Source organism: Xenopus tropicalis, chromosome 1 (assembly GCF_000004195.4).
Source record: "Xenopus tropicalis strain Nigerian chromosome 1, UCB_Xtro_10.0, whole genome shotgun sequence".
Lineage (NCBI taxonomy): Eukaryota > Metazoa > Chordata > Amphibia > Anura > Pipidae > Xenopus > Xenopus tropicalis.
Window position 1 is genome coordinate 202,355,180 of NC_030677.2, and position 25,810 is coordinate 202,380,989.

Here is a 25,810-nt window from a genome sequence, read left to right on the forward strand (position 1 = left end):
AGAAATTAGAGACAGTGCAGCTTAACTAAATCAATGAGAGCAAATGAACTGCTGTGAGAGGTAAAAGGATAACAATGGCAGCTGGGATACATTTTGCTATTGCTCTGCGTCGCGGTGCTCGGGGGACCTGGGGGGATTCCCTGGTTGTGCGGCTGCAAAGTCTGTTGCTCCACCTGTTCCACCGCTCAGTGCAAACGTGTGGCCCTTTTTCTGCGGCTCTAGGAAACTGTGTTTGTAGCAGCAGCTTGAATGTTATTGGCTGCCGGGGGGGGGGGCAATTGCAACAGGTGCTACTTGGCCGCAGGCATGATGGAATTGTGGGCAAAACATTTTACTGTGGGCAAAAAGTATGTGGTTTAGCCCTTTGTACACTGCGGTTTGTAATTGAGCCCCAAAATGTTACAAAATACAGGTACAGGTATGGGATCCGTTATTCGGAAACCTGTTATCTGGAAAGCTCTGAATTACAGGAAAAATGATCTCCCTTTTCTCTGTAATAATAAAACAGTACCTGTACTTGATCCCAACTAAGATATAATTACCCCTTATTGGGGCAGAACAGCCCTATTGGGTTTATTTCATGGTTAAATGATTCCCTTTTCTCTGTAATAATAATAAAACAGTCCCTGTACTTGATCCCAACTAAGATATAATTACCCCTTATTGGGGCAGAACAGCCCTATTGGGTTTATTTAATGGTTAAATGATTCCCTTTTCTCTGTAATAATAAAACAGTACCTGTACTTGATCCCAACTAAGATATAATTACCCCTTATTGGGGCAGAACAGCCCTATTGGGTTTATTTAATGGTTAAATGATTCCCTTTTTCTCTGTAATAATAAAACAGTACCTGTACTTGATCCCAACTAAGATATAATTACCCCTTATTGGAGGCAGAACAATCCTATTAGGTTTATTTAATGGTTAAATGATTCCCAGGGCCGCCCCCTGGGATCATATGATTCACAGTGCACACAAACAAGCCAAGGCACACATACATGCTAGGCCCCATCAGCCAATGAATGGGCAGAGTTCTGCCTTTTACTCCCACACTACTTCCTGTTACAGTTAGAGCTGCATCACTTCCTGTCAGCTGATCTCTGAGGGAGCACACAGCCCATCACTAAATGGCGGCTCAGGGGAAAGGATGTAAAAGGGCAATATTTACTGATATATATATTCCAGTTTGGGGAGATTCTTTAATAGGCCACTTAATATGATATAAACTGTCTGTTGGTTACGTATTTATTCTGGGGGTATAGTTTTCCTTTAAAAACAAAATGAGCCATAAATTGACCAGAGCAAAAGAGCAATTTTATCCAAGGGGAGAATAAATCAGAGTCAGAACTGAAAGAAGAAGCTGGAGGTGAAATTATCCGGCAGGTGTTTTAGTCGTGAGTCACAATAGGACGAGCTGTTCCCCAATAGGAACAAAGTGAGAAAAAAGACTCCATGGGAGAGAGCGGCTTCAGCTTCGGAGGCATCTCGGGAGAGATACATTTCACTTACGGTGCTAGGAAAACACTAAAGGAAGTTCAGGAAAGAGTAAGAGAAAGCAAAGGCTAAAAATGATATTAAACGTAGGGGGCCTATTGTTACCTTTGGCCAGGGTCATGTGATTGGCCCACTTGGGGGTCTTACAGTGTAGGGTCGACAATAATGGGAAAGAGCAGCGAGAAGAAACAGACAAGACATAAAGTCTTTTATAATCTTTTACTGTGTGGCCTCAGAGCATTAGTACTTACTAGCCCAGCGGCAACGCAAAGCTATGGGGGTCCTAACCGCTTGTTACATGGTCCATGGAACTCTCTGCTTCTGCCGGCATGCTGGGATACAGCCCAATACTAATTCATTAGCCCGAATACTAATCCATTAGCCCAAATACTAATTCATTAGCCCAAATACTAATCCATTAGCCCGAATACTAATCCAATAGCCCAAATACTCATTCATTAGTTTGAATACTAATTCATTAGCCCAAATACTAATTCATTAGCCCAATATGGGAAGGGGGACTAAGAGCCACATAATCCAAAAATTCCAATCACCTGCCCACCCCAGCCACCTTGCAGGCACATGTAAATGCAGTGCTGATAACGTATTAGTATTACAGTATGGCATAAAGTACTTATCTTGCCAAGTCAGGGCAAATCTGTTTGTTTTGGGGTATTTAGAAGCAGAGATTTGCCAGACTCTGTGTCCTTCAGCAACATAAAAGGATCCCTACTGACATTCTGGGTTATAGGTTGTTTACATTTGGGCGGATGAGCCTAAAATGTGCATAAAAGTTTGTGTAAAGGGAAACTAAACCCTAACAATGTCTCTGGCTTGAAGTGGCATCATTTATATCCTGCATTTACTGCACCAGCCTAAAGGTTCAACATCTCTATAGTAGAAATGATCCAGGATTTCAACATTGTGCAAAGCAGCTCCCCCCCCATCTGGGATTCTGTTAGAAGTGTCAGTGGCACTGGACATGCTCAGTGGGCTCTGGGCAGCTGCTGAGAAGCTGAGCTTAGGGGTTGAGGTTGATCTGCCACAGAAGCTGATGCTACAGGGCTGATTATTACATTCTTATGCAGAATGCACTGGTTTCTGAGCTGCCATGTAATGAGAATAATACACTTGCACACTGTTAGGAGGGAATGGGGGCGGGGCCCTGCTCGGGAGAGCTTACAATCTAATATTTTGAAGACTTTATCTCAAGTTGAGAGTTTTTTGGCCAAAAATCGTCTTTGCCCTTCCATAGAGTTTTATCAGCTCTGGAAGAACCAGAAAATTGTACCAAATGGTCAAAAACTCTTGTCAAATTTGTATTTTTTTTTCTTCACAACCAGTGTAAAATATTTTACTGAAATTGTTTTCATAAATTTTTTTTTCCAGTTTTTTTTCCAGTTGTAGAGAAACCGTAGACAGACAGTCCGACAATAATCAATAGAGTTCTGGTTTCATATCCAAACTGGATTCAATATCGGCCGTACAAATAAATCTGGGAAATGTGGTCAGAAAAAGTCAGCGGCGTCTTCAGTCGCGTCTCGACCTCATTGGCCAACGGGGGGCGCAAACAGCTCCACATTGATCCTGAAAACTTCTAAGAGTCGATCGTTGCCTGATTCAATTGGTCTCCCTTTGGGAATATGGAAAGTTTTATGGATTTCAAGGAAGCGGAATAGGATTGGTATCATGGGAAAATCAGTAATAGGCAAATCATATTGTTTTATCAATAACCTCGCGCAAGTGGGTATTTATTACAAACTGATCAATTTCCTTTTCAAATGAAGCAGTCGGATCCCCCTCGTAGCATTAAGCGATGGTCAAGGTTATTGAGCTGTGTCTGTGCCTCGGCTACAAAGTCTGATACGGCCGGCACTATCAGAGCCCACGGTGAGGGGTACAGAGGGGGGCTATATAGGTACATACATAATACATTCCAAGAGTCCGTATATACATTACTCCTGGCTCTAATGCATTGTGAGTGCTGTGAAACAATAACATTCAGCCTTTGTTCTTACCGTCTTCTACATTCAACACTTTCTATTATAGCCCTGTGTGGTGCAGTGCCGGGCCTAGGTGGAACAGTGCCCAAGGCAAAGCGTCTGTGATCGCCCCCCTCCCCTTGAATACATGGTGGCAAGTTGGGGTAGGAGTGATGAGCGGGGGCAGCCTGGTGGGCGGTGCCAGCCCAGACCCGACCACCACCGGATGCTCCCCCGAGCCACTGGTCTCCATCCCCTGACACGCTGAAGGTAAGTTTAATTTACACACGCTTGGGTGAAGGGGGTTGAACAGATGGTGGGCCCTGCACCCCCAGTCCAACACTGAGCAGGGGTGATGAGAACCATAGACCCCTCTGATGATCCTGAAGGACCCTGAGCTAAGGGGTAGGCAGAAAGAACAGTTACCTGCCTAGCGCCCCCCACCATTGCGCCCTGGACGAGCGTCTCTTCTGCCCACCCCTAGTCCCAGCTCTAGTGTGGGGTTTAAAGTGGATCATTTGAGTGTTACCTATTTTATAAGTACATTCTAGGACCAGTTTTGGTCACGTATTTGTTGTAGAGGTTTTGTGTTAGTAGTAGAGACCATGGCCAGTTTCTTGACTTCATGAAGGTATTTGCCTCTCTATTCCCTCCTTACACCCTAGGTATATAACAATGTAAGTTGCTTGTTGAGAATTAAATACTCAGATTTGTGCTGTAAGCTGCTTGCGTGTATGAGTAAAGGTCAAGTAAACCATAGATAAGTTACTTGTTACAGGCTCCACCCCTTATCTATGAAAAATGCTTTTTTCACTTATTTGAATGCAATCTGCCAAGGTGGGAGTTACCTGACTGGCGCTCTGTATTAAGATTCTACATTGGAAGTTAATGGAACACATGATACAAACTACTTGGCACATTGATCAGCTCATTTGGGTGATGTGCAACTGATATCTGTCCAATTTTTAGTAACATATCAGTCAGACAGGCCTCAATAAGTCGCCAACTCGGTCTGGAAGAAGCTCTAATTGGCTCACGTATGGCCACCATTAACCTCCATTCCATGTGTCATGTGGTACAGCTGGACCAGTAATAGGGGAAGGCTACTTATACACATGATATCTTATAGCTAAAGGTTAACAGGTTTCTGACTATTGAAACAGACATGATGTTACAATATAGAGTAGAGTTTGTATAGTGAAGCTATTGTGTGTGCCCCTTACCAACTAAATACATTGGTACCCACAGAGGCGGCCAATAATAATCCTGTAATAACATCTGTAGCCTCTTGACATTCTGGAACATTCCCATGTATTGTTATCCATCCCTTGAATCCCTTGATGTTTGTTAGTAAAGCAAAACAAATGGTTGAATCTTGTACAGCTCCCGTGACAGAAAGAGCTCGTTATTTCCTGACTCGGAATGGTCTGTACTGGAACTGGGCGGATCATTTGGCAAAAGAATGTGTTGCTGTGCCGGTCAAAGGAAAAACGATACACCGACCATTAGCCATCCATCGTTATTCAAGTCTGAAAGCAAGGATGCTTGTAGGGTAGGGTGAGAGCCATTAATAAGGGCCTACAGCATTAGATGTTCTTGTAGAACTTTCATTGTTCTGAAACGGCAACCTGCAACGGACTGATAAAACCTAATCCCTGATTGGTTGCTATGGGTTACCATCCAGGTGCATATTTGCTGAGGGTTAATCAATCAGCCCCAAGGTACTCTGCTGGTGGAGAAGCTGCCCCGCATAAGGGCAATGTAATGGCAACAAAGGACGAGGGGATGTGGGTAGTGACTTCACCAGTCGTGGATTCGCTGCCAAATTCCACATTTTGCCAATGACAATTTTTTTTGGTGAAACTATAACTATAAGGCTTGTAAAGCCTTCCATAGTGTTAATGGGATCTTTGCCAATGGTTACCCATCGCTAGGGAAAATAATCCAAACTGAAATGCTTTGGAAATAAAATTGGGTTTATTTCATGGTTAAATGATTCCCTTTTCTCTGTAATAATAAAACAGTACCTGTACTTGATCCCAACTAAGATATAATTACCCCTTATTGGGGGCAGAACAGCCCTATTGGGTTTATTTCATGGTTAAATGATTCCCTTTTCTCTGTAATAATAAAACAGTACCTGTACTTGATCCCAACTAAGATATAATTACCCCTTATTGGGGGCAGAACAGCCCTATTGGGTTTATTTCATGGTTAAATGATTCCCTTTTCTCTGTAATAATAAAACAGTACCTGTACTTGATCCCAACTAAGATATAATTACCCCTTATTGGGGGCAGAACAGCCCTATTGGGTTTATTTCATGGTTAAATGATTCCCTTTTCTCTGTAATAATAAAACAGTACCTGTACTTGATCCCAACTAAGATATAATTACCCCTTATTGGGGCAGAACAGCCCTATTGGGTTTATTTCATGGTTAAATGATTCTCTTTTCTCTGTATTAATAAAACAGTACCTGTACTTGATCCCAACTTAGATGTAATTACCCCTTATTGGGGGCAGAACAGCCCTATTGGGTTTATTTAATGGTTAAATGATTCCCTTTTCTCTGTAATAATAAAACAGTACCTGTACTTGATCCCAACTAAGATATAATTACCCCTTATTGGGGGCAGAACAGCCCTATTGGGTTTATTTAATGGTTAAATGATTCCCTTTTCTCTGTAATAATAAAACAGTACCTGTACTTGATCCCAACTAAGATATTTTTGTTTTTAGGTACAAATGCATTTCTCTCTCTGTCACCAAACAAGGGGGGCCTATTAGTCCCTGCGCGGCTGTATCTCCCACCCTGCCTCTCCGGGCGGATCATGACTATTGGGCCATAATTGAAAATCTATAGCAAATACATAATGCGATTGTGTTCTACCGGCGTCGGCACAATCGAAGGAATCAGCCGAGTGGGGATGAAATAGGAACAAAGAGAGGAACGTCGGCTCCAACTCGCCCCAAATCTGAGTGCAAATGTCGCTCCATTAAACCTGCCCTTTATGGCCACATTAGCCCCGTTAGGAAGGCGTATAATTTGGGCATTTTTAGTGTTGAAAAAGATAATGTTGAAGATTTGCTCATTAGAAGCAAAGTGGATGATTTAATTCGGAGGGGGGGGGGGCCATTTGAGGACTGGAGTGATTTTTTTTTTATGCAATTTTCTCGGTGTAAATCTCAAGTCGCCCAATCACAGGTGTCTCACTGTAAATAGACACACGTGCCCCGCGCCCGACGCCTCGTTTGCCTCAATAGCTCCGTATGTGCCAGTCATTAGGCAGCCGTTACCCATTCGACACTTTGGAGATAATTATCATGCTCATATATTTCTTTACAAATATTTGAAGGAAGCAAATGGCCGACAGCTGCGCTAAATGTTCCCTTACAAATCGCTTTGTTCCTCTCTTGCAATTGTATTTTTTTTTTTGTCTTATTTTCCCTCGCCGTGGGTTTTTTGTGAAGATCAGAACAATGTCAGCACTTTTTTTTTCATGTCAATATTCAACTGTGATGTTTTATGCAGCTCCGTCTTGTAGGGGGGGAGGGGCTCGTCCAGTGCGAAATGTAAGGGGAAAGGAGAATTATTTCCTGGGAAACTAATATTGTTGCTTCAACATTTTATATGAATATATATTGATTGGAACTCTGTTTAACCAGCCTCCCCCGCTATAAAAAAAGAGACAAATTGCAAACGTAAGGTATTTTTATCTAGAGCTCATTGGTCGTAAACGTAGAGATTGGGGAACATTTCTCAAAAACAGCACAACTTTCTGCAAATTACTTATTTTTTTTGCACATATGAGAAATCCTGAATGGGTTAATCATGTAAAATAACTGGAAAAGTCACTAAAATCACATTTTTTTTAAGTTTAAAAATTGCAAACGCTGCAAAATCACAGCAAAAGAAATTTTGATTTGGAGCTTCGGCTTCAGGAGAAATTGTGTCTGTGATTTTTGATTTTTGTTTTTAAGGTGCAAATGCATTTTATTGTTGAAAGAGTGAAGACACTTTTTGTGCAGAATAAAAAATACTAGTGAAGTGCGAAATTCTTGGTCAGGTGTTCACTAGGGAAGCGGCGAATCCAAGATTTGGTTTGGGATTTGGCCAAGAATCGGGCAAATCCACATTCCTGGTCGAACCGAATCCAAATCATTAAATTCATGTGACTTTTGGTCATGTGAACACAAAAGTGCACACTGCTATTGGTATTTGCCCAATTTTTTTATGGAGGATTCGGGGTTTGGCCGAACCCAAAAACATTGGATTCTGTGCATCACTTGTATTCACAGATGTTTGCAGTGAAATTCTGCATCTGAAATTCTGAAAATACACTGTGATAAAAAAAAGTTGCAGCGAAAAAAACGCCCATAGACTCCAATGTGCAGAAAAAGACTCGACAAGACGGACAAAGTTGCTTTAAAAAAACACCCATCGGCTTCAATGCATTCCATGGGTTTTCACTGTTTCCCTGAATATTCACGCGGTTTTTGAACGGGACAGATTTGCTCATCACTAAGAAGAATACTATGAATTGGAATTTCAACTTCTCCTGCAATTCACAAATTGTTTCCTCCATTTCACATATATTTTTGAAGAATCATGATGTCCAGTCTAGAAATATAACTGCTGTCTTTGCGTGAATGGCCCATCCAGTAGCGTAACTATAGCGACGGAGGGCTTGGCCTGCAGGGTCTGCTTCCTCCATAACTGTAGTGATCCCACCTCTTTGGCTGCTCTCCTTCCTGAGAATAAGCGGGTGGCAAGCAAGGAGAGGTGTAGTTGGGGTTGCAATGAAAATGGGGCCTCTCAGAAGATTTTTTTTGATGGTGGACCCAGTGTCTACTACAACTGGGCCAATCTGGTAACTGATATTTCTATAAATAATCATGGGGGGGGGCCAGACTGTGGGGTCTGTTTCCTCTATAATTTTTCATCCCCAGCCGGTTCTTCTACCTGAGATGGAATGGTCATGGAGCGCAGAGCAGGTTGGGGGGCATTGAGCGTTAGGTGCAACTAAAAAATGTTGGTGGGAGGGGGCCTAGCACTGTGTTGTTACGCCCCTGGGCCCATCTGATAACTGATATTTTTATAAATAATCATATATGCAGGAAAGCAAACCTCCATGTTACCAGTTCATCATTGTATAAACCAAAAGAGCAATCTTACAACCCTTGTTGTGACAATATTTTGGTGATATATTGATGATATTTTGGTGATATATTGATGATATTTTGGTGATATATTGATGATATTTTGGTGATATATTGATGATATTTTGGTGATATATTGATGATATTTTGATGATATTTTGATGATATATTGATGATATTTTGGTGATATTTTGGTGATATTTTGGTGATATATTGATGATATTTTGGTGATATATTGATGATATATTGATGATATTTTGGTGATATTTTGGTGATATTTTGATGATATATTGATGATATTTTGGTGATATATTGATGATATATTGATGATATTTTGGTGAAATTTTGATGATATTTTGGTGATCACGTGCAGTTCTTTGGTCCTGTAACAGTGTTTCCCACATACTAAGTGCCAGAATGAGGCTGAATCAGCAACTGCAATAGATGTTGTTACTATAAGAAAATCAATAGGGCACAGCTTCCTAGTCAATGCAACAATGGCACTTGGTTTCACACTGGATGCTTTATTCTTCTTAGTTTCCAGACACCCTTTGGCCGCTCAACATTTTATCACGCTGCCCCCTTAGTTCATGACAAAAATAATAAAGGAAAAATTGATTGAACTTCAGACGCTACCGTTGAGGTAACTTTTGTTTCAGGGTGACCTCTTCATAGAGAAGTCCATTATTTGTTCTACTGCACATTCCAAGCTACTGGAGGACTCCCATCGACACCTATATGTTTCTCATTCTTCTCTCAGCGGCGCTCATGCTGTGTGCGGAGCAGATGACTATGATTTTACTATTGATTGCCTACAGAACATGTGGATTGTTATATGCAAACACAAGCGATCTTCCGCTCTCCAGCTGTTGCAGAGTCGGAACTTTGATCTTCCAGCTGGCTGAGCTTCTGGGAGTTGGAGTTCTGCAACATCTGCAGAGCAAGGCCAGTTGCAGCTCCAATTTATTTAAGTCGTGGACTGATAAAGTTTGGCCGGCAGGAGCAGCTGCTAAAAATCAATACACGTCTCACAGATATTATGCAGCTTTTTGAAGGGCCACTGGTACTCTCATGGGCACTGCAATATTTATACAGAAAAGGCTGATAATTGTGTGTATATCCATGAACTATTTAGGAGCCATGTTTATTTATTGCTCCTTCTTAATCTAGACCCTTCCCTCTCGGAGATGTGGGACAACTAGTCTTTCTACTGGATCCCTGGAGATGCAAGTGTAAGAAGGCTAACGTGGCTGGAGAACCATCATCTCCTACCCTGTTGTCCTGACTCAGAGGTGAAAGACTCCTAGTGCTTAATATCAGGTGGCCATCCTTTACCCTAAAACAAGGTTCTTTTGCCCCCAAGCAGATCAAAAATTCCCACCAGTCCCCAGCAGAATTCTTTTTTTCTCAGAAGATCTGAGCTTTTGAACGTTCATCAGGAGAATGATCTCAAAGTAACTTTGGAGTCCACAACTGAAGTGCATAAGCATCATCCCAGTAACCCAGACCATCTCCATGGAAAAAAGAAACGATGTTGAAGTTCATTAACCATGTAACTTCCTTTCCTCCAGTTAAAAAGGCCAAACTACATATATTTTATAAGTGTTTGATTGACTCGGACCAGAATCATATTGAGTGTATATTGAACCTTTTGGGCAACTCGAGGGGACATTATCTGGTACAAATCTGGTAGCAGTCAGTTGGACCCATGCTTCTGCTGAATTTTTCCAAAATCATATTTAACTTTAAAAGTAGAGTCAAATCTACAGCATGTTTGACAGCTTTCTAAGAATTCAAAGTGGCCGAATACATAGATGATGAGCCAACTGAATTTCGGTTGCACTGATAATGCATTCAGCAGATCTATCTCACATTCAATCCCAACAATTTGATTCTACAGAGCAATCGTAAGAGCATCTTCTGTTCAGTTAACTTCTTATCTATGAGCTTGAGAAACAGGCATCACTTAGGGGAGAGGGCTTGTTTATACAGAGATCATTCTCTCTCTTGAAACAGACTCTTCTCAATAAGGTTAAAAACTACCATCCATCAGTATCTATGATGAAAAGTAGAAATACAATACATCAAAACCGATAAAGAGAAACATATATATATATATATATATATATATATATACAGAGTGGACGGTAAGAGACTCTGTTGTAAGATTTCATTATTTTGTAGTTCCGTGTTGCTAAATTAGACAATGCCTCTGTGTAAACAATGGCTCATTTTTGAAATTCCTGTGGTGGCTTCTTGCTTTTATGACCTTTGGCATCAGTATGTATCGACACTTTTTCTAAGCCATTATGTAGAACCCTCTTAAGGTGTCAAGCTTTATAAAAGAGTCCTTTGCTCTTCAGCTTGGTTTGTCTTTCCCTTGTCAACATTGTCTTCTAGTTAGAGGTTAGAAACAGTTTCCCCTTTGGCTCCTTGAGTATTGATTTTGTACCACTCAGCTTTGTCATCTGAAGGGGGTTAAAGGTGAAAGTTCAGCAGGAACAGAAAGGATACACCTCCTCCTAGCGATGCTCTTTCCATTATATTTATCAGCTACTGGAAGTAGGCATTAAGGAGAAAGATTAAAGATAATGTGCACCAATGTGGTTACAAAATCACCCCGGTCGTACTGAATAGATGCACGGTGAGGGGCTACATCTCCTGGAAATATCCGTTAGGACAAAAGAACCATCGTAGGGGCTATTGATTATTCTCGGTATTCCGTGTTGAATTGTCTTTACACATATTAAGTATGTGCTTATTTAAACTGAAAGTTGGGCTTTAGCTTAGCCCCCTGGGGAACAGAAAAATCCATGTAGAGGAGCCATCCTTATGTTCATAAAGTGTATCTTCTATCATCATACAGGATAATGTAGTGTAGTTCTGGGGTTGCAATATCTCCAGTTTCACAACATAGTGTATATCTCACTTACTTGTGTCCCTTGTTGTAGGTATGACTCCCTGTAGGCTCAGAGCAGTCCTGAGGTTTCCATGATGGGAAATGGACGGACTGAGGTTCTTCCCTTCGGATGAGATCTACTCGCAACGTAGAACCCAGAGAAAATATTGACTTCAGTTCTTACAATATAATCTAAAAAGGAAAATGTATTAATTACAAAATCATATCAGAAGAAAACAAAGCCCAACGCGTTTCAACCCAATAAAGGGTCTTCATCAGGGGCAAAATTTTTTTCAAAAAAGGGGCAGGATTAATTTCTTGGGTTTAAACGCGTTGGGCTTTGTTTTCTTCTGATATGATTTTGTAATTAATACATTTTCCTTTTTACATTTACTTTTCTGAGTGTGCAGATACTTTTTGCTTTTGTGATTATTTTTGGAGATACTGAATGGGTTATCTCCAGTGTCTTTGCACCTCTATTTTTATGACAACGTGTGCACTATAACATTTTGCAATAATTACAATATAATCTGACAGTATTGTAGGTAATAAGAAGCCCCAGCAGATGCTATCAATGTGACTTTCAGCCACAACACTATTCTTGGATCACCCCTGCTGGTCTCCATTTTGGTCTGGTTGGGCGCAGGTTCATGGTTTTATAGTTGTACCAATATAATATCATTTAGGTTTATGCAGGACTTGTATTTATATTTTCATGAGTCTTCAGAGGCTTCCTCTAGAGTTGCCACCTTTCCTCAATCTTTTTACCGGCCAGAGCAATGAGGAGTCTTTGAGGGGACAGGTCCGTGACATCAGGGGCGGAGCTGTGACATAAATAGGGGCGGGCTTGAGTTTGGTGGGCTGCATATAAGGGGAAACAGTGAGTGGGGCAGGCTAGAAAGGGAGCTGGGAGAGGGGATATGAAGCAGGATGGGAAGATGGGAAGAGGGCCAGGGGCGGAGGGCAAGTTTTTACCGGCAACTATATTGCCAGTAAATTTGTAATACTGGCCTGTATACTGTATACTGGTTAGGCCTGATGAAATACTGGCCAGGTGGCAACCTTCAGATAGGAAAATGATTAAACATACACTAATGTACTCTGTACAAGTACATTAGAGGGGATTATAGGCAGTTGGGGGATGTTCTTTTTTCCCATAAAAACAATCAGCGCACCAGAGGTCACCCCTATAGATTAGAGGAAAGGAGCTTCCATTTGAAGCAGCGTAGGTGGTTCCTCACGGTGAGGGCAGTGAGGGGGTTGGGGAATGCCCTGCCGGGGGATGTTGGGTAGGGGGTTCCTCACGGTGAGGGCAGTGAGGTTATGGAATGCCCTTCCTAGTGATGTGGTAATGGCAGATTCTGTTAATGCCTTTAAGAGGGGCCTGGATGAGTTCTTGATCAATCAGAATATCCAAGGCTATTGTGATACTAATATCTACAGTTAGTACTAGTGGTTGTATTTATAGTTTATGTATGTGAGTGTATAGATTGGTAGGTGTGGGTTAAGTGTGCTGGGTTTACTTGGATGGGTTGAACTTGATGGACACTGGTCTTTTTTCAACCCTATGTAACTATGTAACTATGTAACTATAAATATCATCATTATAAAAATACCATGAACTTAAATCAAGGAATGGTGAAACAAACAACAATGCAAAGCTCCACCTTTTCCCTTTCAGCATCATAGACCAAGACCTACATTATGAGATACACAATTCTTGTTGGATGGCAAACCTTAAGCAAATACAGGAGACCATAGTAACATAGTAAGTTAGGTTGAAAAAAGACACATGTCCATCAAGTTCATAATGCCTATATATAACCTGCCTAACTACTAGTTGATCCAGAGTAAGGCAAAAACCCCATCTGAAGCCTCTCTAATTTGCCGCAGAGGGGAAAAAATTCCTTCCTTACTCCAAGATGGCAATTGGACCAGTCCCTGAATATCCATATCCATTCAACTGGGCACATTTCTATTCATCTCTCTGTATTTAATGTTCCAAAAAGTTTTTCATTCTTCCATAGGATTTTTCTTTTGGTCCAGCTTGAGATGTCCAATAGTTAATGGCATTCTGCTTGAAAACAATGTTACTGAACATTCGTTATGAACAGGTCAGAAAAACATGGGCAAATTGAAAGTTGAACTGGACTGGAATTTTGTCAAAGTTGAAGATTTATGTGGCGATCATAAAAATTACTCAAACTTATTTTACCAGTTTAAAACTTTTTAAATAGGGCCCTTCATCAAAAAAAATTGTCAGAAAATTAAATTGTAGAATTTTAGTGACTTTTTTTAATTCAATTTGTGTTACTGTACCTAAGGAGAAGACGCAAAAGAGGTTTTCATTTTATAACGTAGTAAATAATGGGTAGATTCCAATTATATTACTATTGTCCCCATCTTCTAATTCTCCGATACCATATGCTCCATCGTAGCAACCAACTGGCCAAAACCACAAGCCCATGAAATGCATTGATTTAGTCAAGCAAGTCCCCAAAATGAAAAATAAACACCAGCAAATGGTCATATTCTTTCTTTTATTTCACACGGATATGTACATGGACATGTACAAGCTCAATGAATGTTTTACCACAGTTTTATCATTTACAAAGCACAATCACGTCGATCCAAAATGGTTGTACTGGCGTTATAGTTTGTCATATTATCTGCCAACATGGAAGCCACATAGAACTATCTACGGTATCTAAGGTAACAGCACCAAATACAGCAGGAAACCACTCACACAATATTATTACACCATAATGAGAATTCAAATGGAAATGGGAAGCTCCTAAGCTATTGTGAATGGAAATGAAATAGTTAAATATGAGATTTTTCTTTAGCGCATATGTATAGAGACAAGTTACCCTTTATTTCGCTTTACAAAAGTACATTTTACTTTGGTTTTCAGTAAATGTAAATGTGTGTACTTATAAATATGAATGGAATGCTAAGGGGCAGATTTAAAAAAAATAATTGAGTTTTACTACAATTTGGGTTTTTTTTTTGGCAAAAACGTGAATTTTCGAGAAAAACGAAGAGTAGAATATGATTTTATGGTGATCAGATTTATTTTAACGTGATTTTATGGTTACGTTTTTAAGATTCGAGCGTTTTTATACATAAACGAGCACTCAAGATTTTCAAGTATTTGAGTTTTTTCAATTTGAAACCCTGACGTTATCATGGAGACATGTTGGCTGTAAGTATGAGCTAATTTTATAAAGAGTTGTTTTTATGTTGTGTTGATGGATGTTCAAGGCTGGGTCTTTAGCAATATGTATAGTTTAATGTCTGGATTGAGTAATAAGTAGACTCAGCCTTTCCCACTTTTCCCTTCTATGAAGGTGGAAGAACACAGCACAGATACCCCCAAAACTCACTACATTCTTGGCATTTTCCCAGTGACTAACTCCATTATAGTCAATGATTCCCAGTCATTCTCCTGATATATGAGCCTTGCATATTAAAAACTCCCAAAGTACAATGAGAAGTGTGTAACTTTTTCAGAAAGTGGCAAGTGTTGCTGGGAAATCAGAAAACACCGTTGTCACAATTGGAGAAGTCCTTGGCCACCACAACCTAACAAAATGGTTGACAAAATGAATGCTGCCTGAATCTAAAGCTGGAGGTTGTAGTCAACGCTAACAACCCCTTTCCTAAACTACAAAATAAATTATATATATATCTATACATACAGAAACACACATATTTGACTCCTGGGGGCACCTCTTGTAGCCTGGCTATAGAAGATTGAATATAAGCTTAGATAGAAGATTAAATTTAAGCAGCTGTTTCTCCCCAAGACCTTACGTCCAGTTGCCTTCCTAACTAGATGGTAAAATAAATTGTCCATGGAATATTCCACCATTGAAAATTGAGTATAATTGGAGAAGTCCTTGGCCACCACAACCTAACAAAATGGCTGACAAAACGAATGCTGCCTGAATCTAAAGCTGGAGGTTGGAGTCAACGCAAATAACCCCTTTCTTAAACTACAAAATACATTATATATATATCTATACATACATAAACACACATATTTGACTCCTGGGGGCCTGGATAGAAGACTGAATATAAGCCTGGATAGAAGACTGAATATAAGCCTGGATAGAAGATTGAATATAAGCCTGGCTATAGAAGATTGAATATAAGCAGCTGTTTCTCCCCAAGACCTTACGTCCAGTTGCCTTCCTAACTAGATGGTAAAATAAATTGTCCGTGGAATATTCCACCACTGAGCGAACAAATGAAACAGAATACATTTGCAACTAGATGGATATGTTTGTCTCAGAATTCCCCGTTGTACTCCGTCACAATCCCATTTCGTACATGGAAAACCTAAAAAGTGAAAGCCCAAGTTCTGTTCTACTTGGTTAGCTCTTAATTGGATAATGTCTACATTCATCATCGATGCACGTTCACCTTAGCTGCACCTTCACACATAACAAATAACCCCGAGTAGCCCAAAAGCTTTGCGGCCTTATCTCTGAAGAACATTTGGATTCAGTAAAAGGTTTAACCAACTACAAAAGAGTCAGTGAAAGGAAAATCTAAAGTGATAAACTGACGGTGGAAGAAAGAATGTTTGCTCACATCGTTCAGAATGATATGCTTCTTTAAACAGAGCGGGATCGTTGATCAAGGGGCACCTAACGAATATGCACACAAAAACACCTCTTTGAGGTTCCCCAACTATTATTCACTTCTGTTGTCCACCCTATGAATTAATGTGCACCCTGTGTGTATCGTTTACCAAATATGCCAAAGGGCTACAAGAGATCTGTAGGTCCAGGCTCCCTTTACACATAGTAAATACAAAATATGCATTCAGCCCAACTCTTCTTACATCGCCATACATGGGGTATGTTTACTAAGAATGGAGATAAATATCACCGGTGATGTTGTCTGTAGCAACCAGTTAGGTCTTTGCTTTGATTTCTAACTTGTAGGTGGCTGTTCAAATCTTATTTATCTCCAATCTTAGCAAACACGCCCCATGGGCTGATTAAAGCTGCCAACTTGGTCCCAGCAGCTTATTGGCTCACAACTGAGGCCCACAACTGGCCAACTGGCTGATATCTGACCATATATTGGGTAGACATCTCTCAGGCAGGCTTAAAAATTTTGTTGTTTGAGGACCAAATCGTTGTATTGATGTCGTCCTTGTTTGGTGGGTCTCCATAGGCTTTGTTGTATCATTTGATTTCATTTCAACTTGATTTAGTCCAGCTAGTGGGTGCCAAATCCGTCTGAGATCTAATGATTTGGTGACCAGCATGAGTTGGGTAAAGTGAGGCTCTCAGCACATCAATAGAACAATATCCTATAATCGATACTGCCATTTTCCAGCTGTGACACCCCAACATTTACAAAGGGAAACTTAAGGGTATTTGTATTACATTGACTCCAATACTGCATCATTTAAGGTTTTGATACCCAAACCATAAGCAAGTAATTCTATCTTCTTAAATAATTTCATATTTAACGTAACAGTAGACACTTGCACTGGTCTTCAAACTTCAAAGCAAAAACCTGAAAACAAACAAAAAATGAAGATTCTCGTTGATGGAATGTTTTGAGCCCTAATCCTACAGAGAAGATCCTGTGCAAATGGAATTATGTACACATTATATACAGTTTGAGAGGAAAGTCTTAGACCAGTTCCCAGACACGACATTATTTTCAGTTGGAAACGCTACAAAAAATGATAATTTTAAATATAACCGAGGACAGAAAACAAACCATATAAAGGCAAATGGACAAACAATACACATGGTACACGTTTCCTCGCATACGAACGCAACTTGAGCGTTAACACAACGATACCACTAAAACATTTTGGAAGAACTAACGAACACATAAAATAAAATGCACATCGAGTTTGTGTATCCTGTCTACTGAGATTACTGTAACATCGTTTGGAAAGGACTACGGGGGGGGGGGGGTTTAAAGTGCTAGACGACCGGAAAGGTAACTATTTACACGAATGAATATCCAGTATCTGGATCTACAGAGGGTGCAATATATCTCACAAGGTTGTCATGCACGCCTAACACAATAAGGGTTCTTCGCCCCGACGACAGGTACAGAAGCTCGTAACAAAGACAGAACTCATGCTAAAGTAAGAACTCATAGTAAGAAATGGCTTCCCCCGGCCTAAACCATGAATCTATGCTCTTTGCCATCATGGGCCATAAGGATAACATTGCGGTTGGAAGTCCAGATGAGACGCGCCAGTTTTAGGGCATTGAGGGAGCCGGGAGAGGCAGGCTGAACCGGAGGAACCTGGTACGTCTTTATACATCGCAGCTGGGGGGCAGAGTTCAGCATCCCGATACTCCCAAGAAGAGAGGTGTTCATCTGAAGACAAAGGAAAGAATAAAAACTTACATAAATAAATACATACGAGGTTAATATCAATATTTTTGGAATTGTACAGATACCGCTAATTAGAAATGGCTTGTTGCAAGCAAAAAAGTGTAAGAATAAAGTTCTATATTATAAAGGGTTCTACAAACAGACAGGCATTGAGTGACTCTCATTCCCAGGTCAGTAGCCTGGGGTCCACATGTATTGCCAGCCTGGGGTATAAGCAGATATCAGGTAAGGGCCACAGGGGGCCATAGGTGTATTCTGAGGATGGCTGCTCTGCTTGGATGCTTTGTGTGATCTGTTTCCTGGCCCATTGGGCAAACGTCAGCCCAATTCCTGGCACATGGGGCAAATGTTTGGATCAGCCCAATTTGGTCCATCAGGCAAAGATTCACGTATTTGGCCAAATAGGGTACTTTTCTGTCCACAGTAGGGCCAGATTTAAGGTACAATAGACACAAATGGGCTCTGGGGAAGCTAAGGAAGGGGACGTTGGGGTGTGAAGACCTGCAGCTCTATAGCATTTGTTTTACTACATCTCCCATCAGACAGCATTGAGCATTGTACAAGTAAACTTGATGAAACCCATGGAAGGCACGGGAAACCATCTCTATTCTAAAGGCTTTCTCCATTGCCATTTCTGGTGAGCCTGCCGTTACAGTACATCGGCTAGCCTTAGGCTATAACCTACTACACATATGCACTACACATTTAGAAATCTAGTGTTTTATTGCACAAGGGTTACTAGCTCATGGCCCTCCGTTGGAATACCTTTACTTAGCATCCCCCTTTTAAAGTCAATAAGATCAATTTATACAACTTGAGTGAGTTCAGTCTGTCAGTGGTTTAATGCCCTAGTAAAATCCCTTTATCTTGCAAGAGAATATGGCGGGACTAGAGGGGGTGGCTTTGGGCTGGTGACAGACCACATATATACTGGGAGCTAGGTGCATGGTTAAGATGTGCATTGCTAATACTGTCGTTGGAATTCCGATCAGCGCGGAGCATCGGCCATTACTTGGTCTCTTCCAACAGAGCAGCGCAGAGGTGTCGGAGGGCGTAAATCACTGCTTCACTGGCGCAGAGCATACAAGCACCACTGACATTTTCACAATTTAAATCATCCTGAGTAATAGCCCTTTTAAGATGACTAATGTTACCGATTTTCTTACATTAGCAAAGAGCTCTGCGAGGAACCTGGGCAGGAAAACCACAGCCGGAGCAGGAGGGCAAATGTTTCCCCAGAAAATGGATGGACGGGTACCATTCCCCAATATGCACCCCTTTCACAATTGGTACAACCTGCTCTTGTGGAGATTAAAGTCCGCACTCAAACATTAAGTATAATCTGTTGCTGCGCCCCATTTATAATAGGGGGCTATTGATTCTGATTGCCACCCCGGGCAACTGAAATGTGTGTATTATTAGAAATAATGTGATATATAAAGTAAAGTCTGTTACACTGATTCCATCTGATCTAATATTAAGAGAAATGCAGATTGTGGACCTATGGGGATATGTAATAAATGGCACTAAGTTTGCCCAGGAGCAGTAACCCATAGCAACCAATCAGCAGGTTGAATTTTCTGGTCACCTGTTCAAAAGCAAACATCTTATTGGTTGCTATGGGTTACTGCTACTGGGCAAACTTAGTGCCTTTTATTACATATGGGGCTTAGTGTTTTTATTGGACAAAGAACATTCAATAGCAACACAGAAACATAAGCTTTTTAGTATATTATTATATTTTATTCTTTATTTTTCTGCAAATGAAGCCATGTAGTGGGATCAGCGCGTGCAAGCCGTATGATATTAATGGCATAAATATCAATTAAACCTTTACAGGGTGTCCTTAATCACCTCACGTTATATATATACGGCCACAGTAAACACCGCTGTAACCATTAATGACTTGGCTCTAAAAATGCAAAGGCTGGAAATAGATATGATCAGGAATATCTTAATCAATAACCAGAAAATTCCTGTCTTGCAAACAGACGGCTAAATAAGAGTATTGTGTTGTAGTGCAGCCGGGAGCATAACCGCGAGCCCACGGATCCCAGGTATTGGGTGTAGGATTGGCCGGGGTGGTGTGTAAGTGGATTCCAATGGGCTAACCCATGTCAGTGCTAATATTAACAGATACACATATGTACATATATTACACACCGGACCAATCAATGATTAGTAAAACAGGTCTATGGTGCAAGCAAATAGGTAGGGGGAGTGGGAAATGTGCATAATAAATTGGCTGTGCATAAGAACTGAGACATAAAAGGACAGTATCCCCCCCCCCCCCCCCCCCCCTTTCTCAAAGAAGGTTTGGGCTTGCCATAATGTTTCTCTAGTGTTTTAATTGGGAAATAGCTATGGCTTTAAACTGTTTTTGCTTGCTAACTTCCTGTCTCACTTCCTGGTTCTGTTGAGTCACTGTTTGTGGAGGTGTGGTTAGTAAAACAAATTAATAGGCCAAAAAGGTTGCAGTTTAGAGAAGGGAATGGTTATACAGAGTTTCTTTATCTTTGTTTAAACAAAGGACCCCAACGACTAAGACAAAATATGTCATCCTACAGTAACAATGTGGGGGGGAGCGGGAGGCCCCATTGTTACTGTGGATTAAGGTAAGGTGGCCATACACACATCGATATTATTGTACGGAACTGGGGCTGAATCGTCAGGAAGAGGTGGAATCCCTATTATTTCTACCTCCATATTTGACGATTCAGCTACATCAACCAACCAATGGTCGCAGTAAAGATAGTATTTGGAACTAATATGGCCACCTTTAGGGCAGTGACACACGGGGAGATTAGTCGCCCGTGATAAATCTTCGTTACTGCGGGCGACTAATCTCCTTGACATGACATCCCACCAGCAAGAATGTAAATTGCCAGGGAGATGGGATACGCATTGCGTTTCCTTTGGTTTCCCGAAGTTGCCCGAAGAAAACGCAATGCGTATGCCATCACACAGGCAATTTACATTCTTGCTGGTGGGATGGCATTGAGGGGCTTAGTAACGAAAATTTGTTGCGGGGCGACTAATCTCCCCATGTGTCATTGCCCATGGGGTGAAGACACACGGAGCTACTAGTAGCGGCTACTAAAACAGACAATGCTGATCATTTACTGATAATTGTCTCTACGTGTGTTTTAGCAGAGGCAATTCTCAGTATTGTCTATGGCAGGCGATTTTCTAGGATTTGGTTGCCATGAAAAAGTAGTTGCTACTAGTAGCTCAGTGTGTCTTTACCCTTAAGCTGCCCATACACGGGCAGATCCGCTCGCTTGGTGATGTTGCCAAGCGAGTGGATCTTCACCTGATATCCCCACCTACGGGTGGGCAATATCGGGTAACATGTAAGCCCTGGGGCCAAACGGTCGAATTCTGACGGCGGCAATGGGGCAGTCGGTTCAGGGACCGCATCAACGAGCAGATACAGTCCCCGGTCTGACTGAATTTTCTAACCTGCCCATTCGATATCTGGCCAATTTCAGGCCCTTCGTTTCTGCCCCTACACGGGCTGATAAGCTGCCAAATCGGTCCAAGGGACCCAAATCAGCAGCTACAATCGGCCTGTGTATGGGGACCTTTAGTACTTCGGGTCATTTGTTTAAATAAAGATAATAAACTCTGTATAAACATCAGCCTCTGTACAAACATTAGTCTTTTGGGCTTTGAAAAACTGGGCTTTCCGGGTCAAAACCAGACAGGCAGCAACTGTATTTTACAGCGATGTTGCATTCCTATAGGATAAACCTTAACTTGCAATTCTTTTTACTTTAATATAGATGCTAGACAGTCTAGCATGTAGTCATGTAAACTTCCTAGGGGGCTAATGAACGATCAAAAAGTGCATCTAAGGTGCATCAGAAGGAACCTCTAGGAGCCATGGTTTCCATTTCTTACTTTGAGGCAAGATATACGCTCTAAATGGTCTGATGTTGCCCTGGTTGTGTGAAAGGTTGGATTCTTGAGTCAGTTCTATAAATAAGAAACTCAGTGGTTATTAGTACTATGTGCCTTACTTGCTTTATATAATATGGAACCGGGCTTGTGGCATAATGAAACTGTTGGGCAATAATGCAGAAGACATTGGAAGGGTTGCAAATTTAACTGAAATTCCTTCTCTAAGGAGACAACTGAACATTGGCAGCAAGAAAAGAGAAGAAAATGCTAGTAAAGCAAGTGTCAGATTTTCTTAGACTTTGAATATGGCTGAACATGGACACATTTTGCATCATTACCTGCCAGAAAGAGATGTGGCTGTCTTTGTTGGAGTAGGTAGCAAGATAGCGTCCGTCAGGGGCAAAGGAAACTGAAGTAATAGGTCCTTTATGGCCATGAATATTCTGAAAACAAAACATAACATGTGCAAATGAGCATTTATATCATTTCATTGACACAATCAAAGCCTACCTCCCGGTCTGTTATAAAATGGTTATTCAAAGCATTAGGCCAGGGATCCCTGAACCTTGTTTTACTTGTGAGCCACACTCAGATGTAAAAAGTGTTGGGGAGCCACACAAGCATGAAAAAAAGTTCTTTGGGGGCCAAATAAGGGCTGTGATTGGCTATTTGGTAGCCCCATGTGGCCTGCAGGAGGCTCTGCGTAGAGTAAAACTGTGTCTCTGGGCTTCCAAAACTTGTCACCAAACCAAAAATGTAAAAATGGCACCTACTTTGGGGCCACTGGGAGCAACATCCAAGGGGTCGGTGAGGAACATGTTGCCCCTGAGCCACTCATTGGGGATCACTGTATTAGACCATAAGAAAGAAGGAATTGAGAACTACAGCATCAAGAAAGCCTAATATAATTGCAGTCCTAAATGAATGTTCAGATAGGGTGGTCATATATATATATATATATATATATATAACAAGTGCAGGGTGGAGAGCACACCAAAGTTACTGTACACTACCTGGGTGCCAGAGCCGAAAAATAGAACAAACATGGAAAAGTGTCGGCACTCACAGGATTTACACAATCATCTTAAGGACAAAAGAGTCATGTTTGGATGCAAAAAAAGGTGAGGTTTTATTGTCCTACGTTTCAGTTCCCTACTGGAACCTTCGTCAGGGAGATGGTTATTCAAAGCATTAGGCCAGGGATCCCTGAACCTTGTTTTACTTGTGAGCCACACTCAGATGTAAAAAGTGTTGGGGAGCCACACAAGCATGAAAAAAAGTTCTTTGGGGGCCAAATAAGGGCTGTGATTGGCTATTTGGTAGCCCCATGTGGCCTGCAGGAGGCTCTGCGTAGAGTAAAACTGTGTCTCTGGGCTTCCAAAACTTGTCACCAAGCCAAAAATGTAAAAATGGCACCTACTTTGGGGCCACTGGGAGCAACATCCAAGGGGTCGGTGAGGAACATGTTGCCCCTGAGCCACTCATTGGGGATCACTGTATTAGACCATAAGAAAGAAGGAATTGAGAACTACAGCATCAAGAAAGCCTAATATAATTGCAGTCCTAAATGAATGTTCAGATAGGGTGTTCATATATATATATATATATATATATATATATACATATATATTTCAATTTGCTCCTCCCTCAGTGCCTTCTGTGACCTGTTGCGACTGGGATGCCCCTTCCATTTTACAGAGGCCAAAACCAATACGAAGTGCTACAGGTGGAACTAGTACTAGTTATTTTATTCTCTATGCTACAGGGCCAACACAGCAATATACAAGAAGATATAGTGAAAGAATGATAGAGAAGCTTAAGGAACTGTGTAGTTGATGTTTTTGTGGTGCTGTCATTGTACCAATGCTTCTGTTATAAAACGGTCAACAACAAAAGACATTTGTGTGCCAAATTCTAGAGCAACGTAAGAAACTGGACAGACTTGGCATGACGTAACATTGTTTGTGCCTGACTTGCACATATGTAATTGGAAATTTGTTTTACTCCTAAGTCTCAAAAATCCTTATAGCAAAGGTCACAGGAAGAAGAACTTCAACAGCAAAGAGGAATAGTGGTCTAAAGCCAAAGATCACATCTGTAATAGATGGTTAGTGAGTAGGATTAGCGGCAAAGAACAACATGAAATGACTGGAGAGCTTCACCCATCATAGCCTTTTGGAAGTTGATATTTATGGTAGGGCTGCCACTCACAGAGCATAGATAGCCTAAGCCAATGTGCAACAATGCATGACTTGAGTAATGCCCTCAAAATCTGACCTTCTAAGGAGCAGAGGAAAATAATATGACCTGATGAGAAAGCCAAACAAAGGCTTCAGCCTCGCCGCCTCTTCCCAACCCTTTAACCATAGTGATTGATGTCATATGGGAAGTCATCAAGTCAGATTATTACTCTGCATGGGAATATTACGGCCAAGGAACACAAAGCCGGTTTAAGGCTCAAGGTTGACCCTTTGGGGCAAACAATGGCCATGATAGATCAAGTGTCAAGTTTACTTATTTTGGTGGATTAACTGGAACTGGGCATGAATAATCCTATTGCCTACCAGTTTTATGCTAAAGACTTTTTCTCCATCAGAAATTTGACCCAAAACAAATCCCTTCCTTCAACTAAAAGCTGACATTTCACATTAATTCTTATTTATATTTTACTACTTTATTTCCTTCCACACTTCGCTAATCTGTACCAAGACCAGAACATAGAGAAGACCCAGAAAAATGAAGAGTGTGATGTGGTGCTCCAACAGTAATAACCTGGGCTGGAGCGAGAAGAGGAGCAATGGACCTTGGGTAATGCCCTCAAACTCTGACCTTCTGGGCAGCAGAGGAAAATAATAATATGACCTGATGAGTTGTCTTGATGAAAGCCAAAGGAAGCCTTCAGCCGCCTGTTCCCAACCCTTTAACCATGGTGATTGATGTCATATGGGAAGTCGTCAAGTCAGATTATTACTCTGCATGGGAATATTACGACCAAGGAATACAAAGCCGGTTTAAGGCTCAAGGTTGACCCTATGGTGCAAACAATGGCCATGATAGATTGAAGTGTCACAGTTACTTATTGTGGTGGATTAACTGGCGCTGGGCATGAATAATCCTATTGCCTACCAGTTTTATGCTAAAGACTTTACCTGCATCAAAAATTTGAATTAAACACAAATTTCTACCCTGACTAAAACTGGCATTTCCCATGAATTCATATTTTACTGGGACAAAACTTGGATATTATTCCAGTAGAAATGTGGTCCACTGATGTCTTACTTTTTTAATTTAGCGGTTGATGTAGTGCTCCTAAAGTAGTCCTCTGGGCCAAGGCACTTTTCAGCAAACAGGAGCAGGGCCTGTCTTATAAATGGCGGGGCCCAAATGGGACCATTTTGGCGGGGCCCCCTACACAAGGGTTTCAGGGCTGGATGGGCAAATAGTCCCTGCCTCTCGCTCTGTGGCTGATCTTGTAACCCTTCCTTTTCACCTCTCCTTCTCTTGTTCCATTGACCCCCAACATTTAATGGCACAATGTGGCCCCCAAGCACTATGAATGCAGTTCCCATTTTGTGTTTAATATCCCAGAACAGATAGTAGCATAATCTGGCAATCGTTATAGGGGCTGGCTAGATAGCTTTATGTGCTTATTCCCCATGGTGTGAGGCCCTATTGGGTCCAATAGGTTCAACTGGCCTAAGGCTGGCCCTGAACAGTAGCACTGGCCCAGATAAGCGATTATAATCACTTGGGGGGTGCCTAACATTTTCACATCCCCCAGTGATTATACCTTTCCTTCTACCTACATGGATGTTCCAAAATTTACAATGCAGAATAAATGTCCACCTCCTTCATCATGAAATTCCTTCTTAAAGAACAAATATAAATAACAGAAACAATTCCTAATGGGTAAAATCAATTCCCATACAGAATGTAGCTGTTGCGAAGGTAAAGAGAAGCCCGGGTCAATTTACATTAAAGTGAT

General features: G+C 41.2%; 1 protein-coding gene across 4 annotated transcripts in view; it reads right to left on the bottom strand.

The window, feature by feature from the left end:
- Positions 1–14,059: 14,059 nt before the first annotated feature.
- Positions 14,060–25,810, bottom strand: part of wdr7 (WD repeat domain 7) — a 228,509-nt gene continuing 216,758 nt past the window's right edge. For 3 of the 4 annotated variants that reach the window (XM_018090767.2, XM_018090674.2, XM_012956678.3), the window contains 2 exons: positions 22,164–22,268; positions 14,060–17,904 (listed from right to left, as the gene is read on the bottom strand). In XM_018090767.2, the coding sequence (XP_017946256.1) occupies positions 17,701–17,904; positions 22,164–22,268 (309 nt within the window). In that variant the 3' untranslated portion in view covers positions 14,060–17,700. 4 annotated transcript variants of the gene reach the window in all.